At 40.7% G+C, this 10,293-nt stretch overlaps 1 protein-coding gene across 6 annotated transcripts in view; it reads right to left on the reverse strand.

Annotated features, from left to right (window-relative positions):
• The window catches only part of SENP6 (SUMO specific peptidase 6), a 71,705-nt gene extending 61,658 nt beyond the window's left edge, over positions 1 to 10,047 (reverse strand). For 3 of the 6 annotated variants that reach the window (XM_059842594.1, XM_059842592.1, XM_059842593.1), the window contains exon 1: positions 9,841 to 10,040. Coding sequence is in view for 2 of the 6 variants with exons in the window: in XM_059842595.1 (XP_059698578.1) it covers positions 9,841 to 9,889 (49 nt within the window). In the remaining 4 variants the exon portion in view is untranslated. Of the gene's footprint in view, positions 1 to 9,840 lie in introns of all 6 variants that reach the window. The other 3 variants (XM_059842595.1, XM_059842590.1, XM_059842591.1) reach the window with 2 other exon arrangements.
• Positions 10,048 to 10,293: the final 246 nt, after the last annotated feature.

Consider the following 10,293-nt stretch of genomic DNA (forward strand, 5'->3'; position numbering starts at 1 on the left):
TTTAGAAGATGAGCAAAACACAGCATGAAACCTTATAGTATATTATGCATGTCATTTGCACACTTTGTTATGCACCATGGGATCCATCTTCACATAAAACCTAAGCTTGTGCAACTGAGAATACAGCAGCACTAAACAAATGGCAATCTATTTTTAGAAAGTGCTGAAAGGCAGTTACATACAGAATAAGATTAATAACCTAGCCAAACTACCTGGAAATTAGGCAACTGACACTTTGAGAAGGTTGCCATGTTTGCTGCAGAAATTGGAACATCAGGTTGAAATAAAGCACTGTATCTTATATACCAAGAGGAAGAAGAAAAAAAAATAAATTGTACTATTTAATTCTTCTGGTTTTATCCTGTAAAGTTTCATAGATTATGTCAGATAGATACTACCCCCTTTATAAAAACATACAGAAATTAGAAGTCCAGAAAGGTTCCACAATCTCTGCAAGAACTTAACTTGCATACGCAGGACAGAAGAATCACAGAATGGTATTGGTTGGAAGGGACCTTAAAAATCATCTATTGCCAGCCCTGCTGCCATGAGCAGGGGGGAGACATTCAACTAGACCCGGTCGCTCAGAGCCCTGTCCAGCCTGGCCTTGAACACTTCCCCAAGAAATGTTTCCTCCATAAGAAGAAATTCTAAAGTAGAAAAAAAAGAGCAAGACACCTCTTTGATGACGTCAATTGCTCAAAATTCACATGAAATAGACAGCAAAGAAAGCATACAAAGAAAATGCTCAACAATCTCAATTAAAAAACCTCAAATATTTGGTCACATGAAAAAAGCACATTTCAGAAAATAACTGAGTAGGAAAAGAATGATGAACGAGTTAGTTAAACTATGTGGCAAGAAAAATATTTGCATTTGCCCTTCTGTAAAGGCTAAATACCTGGAGTTTTCTCCAATTCTTAGAGACACTGGCAAGCTTTCATATCCATACAAGGCAGCAGTCAGCTGAGGTGGCTTTCTAATATGGTTGAAAAGGAACAGACTAGCTCCACCAACACTTCTCCCCACCCCAAAGATTAGTTTTCTGCCAATTCAGTTCCTCCAGCCAACCTGCCATGAAGCCAGGGAAGTGTCAGTGTTGACTGCAGCACAGCTGGAGCTCACTGTTGCTGGGAGGGGCAGCAGCTCTGTCCCTCTGAGCAGCACCTAGAAGTGGGCCTAGCTGTGTTGTCAACTGTAGGCACAATTCCTTGCATGACCATACAGTATTACTCCACACACAGGGTCTTGCTATGACTGCAAATCCACATACAGGTAAAATCTATGTACATTATGTCTCTTTAAAAAAAAAAAATCAGAGAAATGTAACACAGATATAGGCAACAGCCTTCTGCTCAGACTAGATACACTATTTACTTTAGATCCCTTTCAATTAGCAATCATCACTGCAGCAAGGTGTGAAATAATGCAACTAGAGTACTGCATTAAGATCACGGAAATCCTTAAATTGGAAGTACCAAACTTCTCCAGACGTAACAGCAATGAGTTTAAGGAGCACTGACAACTGATAACTATGTCGCAGTATACTAAAATCCACTTAGCAGGCTTTATTTTTTAAAAAGCTAAAAAATTACTTTAACATCCCATGAAAAACATTTTCTCAGTAACTATTCATAAAAGCAACAAAAATGAAGATGGGCGATCAACTAATTTTTAATAAAATAACACATGCCAGCTTGCTAATTGAACCTAGTTATTAAACTACTTTTCAAGAAACAGCACTCCAAAGACAGCTATAGCAAAACAAACTTGTTAAGTGACCATCCTGCAGCCAGAGTTTCAGCCACTTCTATCCAAAGAAACTCCTGCTTACCTTCATCTATAAGTTCTTTCTACCACAAGGCACAGAGTCTTCAGAGTCCTTCTTCCATCTAATGAGCAGCGCCTTTTTCATCTAACATAGGCTTTGCTGCATGACAAAGAACTTTTTACTTTATCAATGACAAATAGTTTTTTGTGGTGTTTATCAAGAAAAGATTCAGCTACAACATACTTGCCTTATGGCAGAGCTATAAAATCTCCACTGAAGTTTTACTGTCCCAGAGCCAGGTATATGCAACCACAATGACCTGGGTCAGCGTAGTCCCAAAGTTTACTCCCAGTTGTAAAGGATCCTTAAATTGTTTCTTAAGCAGTAAGCCTTAGTAGAAATAAAATTACAACAAACTCTAGTAAATGTTTCTACAAGCGAGCCTCAAATTACAAAGGCAATTGTAAATAAGAAACCTAACATCTACAGCATAGTTCAAATTCTCATCTAATGGGCTCTTGAATAATCTTTCTGTTAGACTGCCGTATTAAATTCTGTCACCAGCAGGATACTCATATTTTGCTAAATGAACCATAAAAATGGTACATGTCAAACAAATACAACATTATATCCTATGACATTAATAAAAATACATCAGTAGAATGAATTTTAGTACAAATGAAACAACTGTATGACATTGAATAAAAACATACTCATAAAATAAATATTTTGCAGCTGTTTCTTACAGACATAAATTTCTAAGATTACATATTATTAATCATGTCATAGAGTAATATGTTTAACCACACCAGCAGAGTATTTGTGGTATTTTTAATTCCTAAAACATTGTTGTGGTAAGTCTTCTAATAAAAATAAATAAACAAAATCTCACAGAGATATGAGCAGGGAGACTTTGCTCCAGCTCATATGGTCTGAAAACAAACAAAAAGCCAGGAGAGCTTAACACAGAGTTTTGAATCATCACTGCTTTTTATCTATAATCACTCAAGATTAACTCAAAGATACCCCAAAGTCTTTCACTCCAAATTCTTCTTTCATAGGAATTACTGGGACATACATGCAGAAATGTTTCCTTGCCTCATGCAGTGCTTAGATCCCTTGTCTGTTAACAAAAACTTTTTAAAGGCCTGCTGACCAACGTGGGAAGAAAAAACCACAGCCTGTTAATTTATTCCCTCCAGTCTTCAGCCTTCACCATAACCTTGTTCTTCACAGAAGATAACCTGCTATTTAAAATAATTGTGTCTCCTTGGGCAGAATAAAGCTGCTCTTACACAAAAATACCTATTACAAAGTCTAGGCTATGTAATATACCTTAGCCTGACCTAACAGAACACCAGGCAGAGATGGAACAGGAAACGTCCTATTCTTCTCACAGGTAAAGAGAGGCTGTATGCTCTCCGCCATCCAAGCCATTGTCCTCCATCTACCAGATACCCTTCAATGAGCAAATTCAACAGAAATTTGGCAAAGTGCCAACCTGGCAAGACAGAATAGAGCAAGTTCAATCTCTCTGGCAAGAAAGTGGTTAAGTCTCCAGGGTGGTGGAGAGTACATGCAGCTCTGCTTCCAAATTGGAGTCGCACCCACTAACGTGACATTCAGACACCAATTCTGACTTAATTACAGCTTAAGGTCATCTTAACCTGAAAATATTAGGCATCCTAGGCTGCTGAACACAGAAACAGAAGTTAGGAACACGTGCTTTTAAAAATTAAATGTGTAAGATAAAGCTGCCAACAAATTTAATTTTATATAATAAGAAAAATAATATTCTACTATTGCTTTAATTTTTTCATAGAAAGTAAGTACAGAGCATTAGACAGATTTCAGTCTATGTAAAACTATCATTACCTTAAAAAACCTCCAAACTGAAACCAAGTGAGTGTCAAAACATGGGCCAAAAGAAAGAAAAATATGCGCTCCCCTCACCTTCAATGTAACTGCCTTTTAGAACTGCCAAGATAAGAGAATTACATTTCTCCTTTTTCCCCAAACCCAGATTTGTTCCTGGTATCTCTACAATATCCTCCACCACAACAGCTCCATCTTTGTTCAGTTTCTCAGCCTCCTGCAGAATCTTAAGCTATCCTGCACACTCTTCCACTCCTTTCTTTGCAACACACACACATGAAGGTATACAGTGTCCTGTGCCCCAAGTCCTCTTGCTGCCCTGACCCCTGACTGCTCAGCCACTGAAGGAACAAACACCAGTGAGCAGCAAAGTGAAGCACACTCAGGCAACACTGAAACCTTCGCTTCAGGCACACTAATTTTGACTTCCCTGCTTAATGGAGCAAGCAGATTTCACAGAACTTATGTATTTTTACCTGTAAGGTAAAAAAGTAAAAAAATTCACCTTTACACCTCTGTAAATAAGAGGGTTTTAAGTTTTGAAAAAATACAAGCTATGCTACCGTGTTTGTTACTTGTCAGAAAGCACTAGCCATAGACACTGAGGGTGGTAAGGCACTTGCAGAAGTTGCTCAAGGGGGTTGTGGATGCACCAACTCTGGAAGTGTTCAAGGCCAGGTTAGATGGGGCCTTGAGCAATTTGGTCTAGTGGAAGGTGTCCATTCCTATGGCAGGGGGTTGGAAACAGGTGATCCTGTTACTGGGAAGGAAGGAGGGAAAATTATTAGATGATTCAAAAAACCTTCATATTCTTACACAGCAATATTTAAAAGTGGCAAGTTCAGTGGCTATTCTCATATTATAGGATCTGCTACAACGAAACACTTTGATACTCCTCAATTATGAGACAAAGCTAAAACTACAGACTACGTGAAGTCTGATACTGCACCAAAATACATGTACAGTCTTTCAGAAACAACAGTAATAAAAGCCAAAGCTGCTGTTGAAACCATTAAAATAAATAATCTATTTTGGTTTAAAACAAGAAGGGAAAGACTGAAATATCTAAATAGGCTCATATCTGTGCAAGCATGACATCTGCTAACTGTTGGTTTGATGGTTGCTATCCCACCACGTATTAATGTTGTTAATACTTTTGTTATTACTATTACTTTTTTATTTACACTTACTTAAAGAAGAGTGTAAGGATCTATTTTAGGAACATTCTCATTTAATTTTTTTTTCCACTAAAACCCACTAGTTTTCTGAGGAAACAGTAGTGCTTTACTACCAAATCCAGGAGCCAGAAAATAGTGGATGAGGCATCCCAAACAAGACAAGTTACACCAGAAGCTTCTATATCCCACTTTGAGAAAACTTATAGAGTAGCAGTTACTTAGGAAAAACTACCAAATACCAAATGCCTCCACAATGAAAACCAGAAAATTGTGCACAGATCCTTTACACTTCAGAAAGCTCAGGACAAGCCTGGGCTCCTAGAATCCTGTCTGAAAATTAAGGAGGTGATGATGTGGAAGAGGACTGGGACACAGGCTTTTACCTCAGAATGTGCTCCCAAGCATACTGCAACATATGTTATAGAGCAGTAATAGAAAAAGTAGGTTTGTTTTTAGTATCTTTCTACATACTTTAAGAAGCACCCTGTCTTTCCTAATATTTCATGCCACCTATCACCCAAGTTAGTCTGGCACGTATAAAAAAATAAGATAGTAAGAAATGTTTTCAATTTTACTTTGTTGAGAAATAGTTCTCAACAAGTGAGCTTCATTCATAGAAAATAACCTGTTACTCCATTCAGAAGGTTTCCTATTCTCAAAACCACTAGACAGGACAGCTGAACATTCTTTAAGTCTAAGAAGATATATGTGCAGCCCTGGAAAAAAATCTGAATGGGTCAAAGGACTGGGATATATAAACAAATAATTTAAGTCACAAACTTCACACTTTCTCATTTAAAAAACCATTCTCAAAAAAAACAGAAGAAACAGAATCTGTCTGGACATTGATGGGACAGATGCAATCCAGACAAAAATTCAACAGCATAAAGCAGGAGTTCATATAGACACAGAAGATCAATGATACTTGAAACAACTCTTCCCCACATTTTCAGGCTAATCACAATCTCCATTAGATCACAAACAAAGCACCAGAGACTTGTTAGAGACAATTACAACTATTAATTATTAAATTTCACTGTAAAGGGAAAAATAAAGAGAAGAGTCTTGCAGGTAGAAATGCTTCATGTGTTCTACCTGAATATAAACTCAGGTAGTATACACTCTACCCTCCTAATTTGTATTATTCCAGTCAGAGATTTCTCAGTATGATTAAAAAGAGAAACAAAAAAAGAGAGGAGGGGCTTACCACCACTTCAAAAGGTAGGTCTGTAACTCTACACTAATACACAAAAGCTGCATGTTTCTGTACCACCCCAGAATCTCAGCTACCTTTAAGAAAATACTAAGTCTACAACTCTTGCTTTGGTGAAGACAAATCTTTACATGTGAACTGGAAGAAGAATAAAGCAGTCTTCTGGAGTCCTCTGGCAGTCAACTGTGAAGTTTATACTACTGCTGCTAACAGGTAACCACATAGTTTTGTTTACTGTTATTACGAAACCTGTAGCCAAGAAATAGGAATGAAAATTGAGCAAATTCCTGCCACGACTGCACTGAAATATCTGAACAGCTCTAATGCTAGGGACTGGCAACATTCCTTAGAAAGGAGATCCTCAAAAAAGAAATTTAATACTGGTTCTCGGCATCACTACTGTAATCACCAGGAGACTGAAATAAATGATAGGAAAGAATAATACATTTCTCCCTTATTCTGGAAAATGTTCTGAAGTTTATCTATTTACTACTGCATAAACATAGGTAAACTTTAAATTTCATGCTGGAAAAGAGAAATTACAATTTCCTTGCAATTCAGTAATAGTGAAGGAGTCAGAAAACAAGAGTCCCTGCAATTTTTCTCCAAGGTAATGATCAACAGTACTCTCCATTCCCACATGTTTAACATGCCTCCTACCTTAGGTCCAAATGAGTTTGCCTACCATTCTTTATATTTCAGATGTGACTATCAATTAAAAAACACAGGAACTGCTGCAGACACAAATTTCTAATCACTAAACTTCTCCTCCTCCACATCAGGAAAGAATTCCCATGTAAGAGAAATACTTAGTGCAATTTCTGCATGTTAGGCCTGTAACTTTGAAACATCACTTTAAAAAAGCAAACTCGGAACAGTTTTACTAATTTCACTTGCATCTAGATTAAATAACAAAAATAGAGTACTTTCCACACTCGTAACAGTCCTGGCACTTCAAGTGATCATGCAGGCCATGTATATCCACATACATGTGATCAACTATCATCGCTGCCTAAGAATGATAACAACCACAGCTTTTAAAAGAGTTCATGATAGTCCTAGGGATCTTTTTCACATTTCCATTAAACAGTCTATATAATACAGCGTAAAAAATTATGCACATTAAATACACAGAACTGGACAAAAACATGAATCACTATGAATCACTACATTCAAGAATGGTATTACCAGAAAGGCAACAAATCAATCATTCAAGGAACACCCTTCCAGAAAGACCATTTTGTTTTTACTGTAGAATAATAAAAATGTTAAGAGAAAGCCCTTTTGCAGTAGAATGACAGACAAATTTCTTCACAGTAACATCTGTTACACTAAATGAAAGAAAAGCAGTATCTCACTGGACACGTGGAATCAAAATCAAAAATCTGAACCACTGTCATACTGATAAGTAATTTATTTTACTTAACTGTACATTTATCTTAAGTCTGACTGTCAACATGAGCAGGACAGCACCAGAAATGTCTGTGTACATGTATGTACAAACAAACACACAGGCATGAAGGTACGCATTTAACCAGCACAGTGTCCCTTAGTCAGAGTTGAACCAGTGATAGGGCTGACATCCATTTCGCCCTAACTTCTTCTTTTGTGCACATTTAAGGCAGGGATGGACAGAGGAGTCCTAGCCCTCCCCTTTGCCAGTCTTTGAGAAAACACCTCTGAAAACATTAAGCAAACAATTTTTTGGTTGTTGCTTACACAGCCTTCAAAGGACTCCATGAAACATACACTCAGACAAGTTACAGAAACAGCTCTAGGCTCATGTATTAATAACCATCATCCAGCAAGAGAGGTTGCCATATTTCCTACTCTGCACACTTCAATCCCCTTTTTTGTCCCCACTATACTTATTTCACAAATCTGGCACTCTCTGGCTTATCTAGCCTTAGGGTGCTTCTAGGTAACATCTTTAGGCTGATCAAATATGCTATCTTTCCAGACTGCAGATTGCCAAAAATCTCATGTATATATACATATTTATAGATTTTCTATGCCTGTACTTTTTCTATAAATATCTCTAATAAGTACCTATCAAATAAGATCTGAAAGCCTTTTCCCTTTGCTTCAAAACAGGACAGATTTTACCAGCTGTTACTAAATCTGCCCAAGTGTGACTGTCCCATTTGGACTTGGGCCACCCCCATAAATTTTTTGTCACCACCATCTACACTAGATTTTCTTCACATGTGGCTGAATTCTTAGGGTTTGTATCACCTCCTCAGTCCTAAAACGAACATGTTACCAAACAATGAGGAAACACAAAACCAGCTGATAACTCAGTTCACTCATCGTGGAACACTGAAACTTCAAATGGAGATGCTATCCAGTATTGTAGTGCTCCTGCTGTTGGAATGAGAATTTGTAAGCAAAAAAAGTGTGAATATTGCATATGAAATGCATATTCTCTTAGCCACCTGGCAGCCAGCAAGTACTCAAGGTGCACATAGAAGACAGTGACTAGTCATCACCTTGACACTTTTAGCTGTCTGCACAAACCTCACCATAGTCTGTGGAGACTTCAGGAAAAAAATGGGGTGTCTGCATTTCACCACCAAATCCTTTAAAGGTATAAGGGAGGTAACGTGACAGCTGTTATTAACCAGAGTTTCTGAACACCAAAATTCCAGATTAATTGCTCAAAACAACAAGCAGTATTTTGTTCACACAGTAGATCTATTCCAGAATATCTTGTAATAAAAAGCCAATATTCAGCATCTTGCAGCAAGAGAAAATCTCCAAGAGGTTATGTTCTGTGAAATACAGGTACTGCAAATCTCCCATGCTAAACTTATTCCTGACTTGAAAAACTCTGCCCATGAGGAGTACTTAATTTCATTAATTTTTCTTTGCCATCATCGTGGCAATTTGGCAGAATTTACCAGACTACTGGTCTATGCCATCAGGACATGTGCTTATAGCAATTTTGTAAGACTACAGCAGTTAATTTTTTGACGTATCAATGAAACTGCAAAGACTCAACAGCTTAAAAATACCCCCATTTCAGGAGGCTTTTTGCATTGTAATGAAAAGCTTTACAGTGATAAACAAAAAAAACCCTCAAGACACCAAAAACGAATGACCAAAAAAAAAAAAAAAAAAGACTCAGGGCTTTACAAATGCAAAAGGTTTCTTTCAAATGCAGGTAATAAGGTTCATCCTCCCCTTCCTATCACAATTATAAGCATAACCCCCCTAACAAAATTAAACTCAGTCCCAAACCTTTACGGGAGCCTTTAAGGAGCAGGCGAAGACTTATTTTATGGTGGGGCCAAAGAATACGGGCTAGGCCGGGGCCTGGGAGCGGACTGAGGGCAGGGCAATGCAGCCCCGGCCTCCCCTCTCACCCAGCGCTAACCCTGCCCGCCGCCCCCAGCCCACCGCCCGCCAAGCCACGGCGGAGTCCTGCCGCTGCACCAAGCCCGGGCTGCTCTCCGCGCTGCCCCGACAAAGGAAAGAAACACCGCACGCCCAACGTCTGGGAACAGTAAAAGAAAGAAAGAAAGAAAGAAGGAAAAAAGAAAAACGAACGAAATCGCCCTCACTAAGCCCTCCCTCAAAAGCAGGTCTCTTTTCAACCAACGGCAGCCACCCTTCCCCCACCACGAAGCCACCTCTCATTGTCGTCGCACCCAAAGGGGACCCATAACCCCCACCCCCCACCCCATATGAACTCACACGCCCGCCTCCCCCATTCCCCAGTTTGTGCCGTGCCCCTTTACTGGTCGCCAGAAGGGAAACGCGGGTCGTGGGCCACGTTTACCTCCTCGCAGCCCTGCACGCACCTTCCAGAAACAAGCTGTCTCTGCAGCCGCCGCCGCCGCCACCGGCCATCTTCCCGCTGCCGCGCAGCGCTCCCTCACTCCATCGCCCAGCGCGGCGGCGGGGCCCGGCCCTTCCCCCGGCCTGCCCGCCCCCACTGCGGAAGGCTGGGTGGCTGACCCGCAACGGCGGCACTACCGCCGAGGCCCGGCCCTCTCCCGCTGCCGGGCCGCGCTGCCTTCCGGCCCCCGCGCAGGAGGAAGCGGCGGCAGCACGCCCGCTCCTCCCTCAGCGCGCCCGCCGCCGGCACCCGCGAGCGGCCGCAGCCGGGCCCGTTGGCGCCCGTCGGGGCAGGCAGGCCTGGCCGCGACTCCGCCGCACGCGCCCCCGAGAGCGCGGGAGGGCGAGGGCTCGGAGCGCGCCGCCGCCGCCGCTCTGCTCCGGGAACGGCGCTGGCCCGCCCGACCCGAGGCTCG

Source organism: Haemorhous mexicanus, chromosome 3 (genome assembly GCF_027477595.1).
Source record: "Haemorhous mexicanus isolate bHaeMex1 chromosome 3, bHaeMex1.pri, whole genome shotgun sequence".
Taxonomy (NCBI): domain Eukaryota; kingdom Metazoa; phylum Chordata; class Aves; order Passeriformes; family Fringillidae; genus Haemorhous; species Haemorhous mexicanus.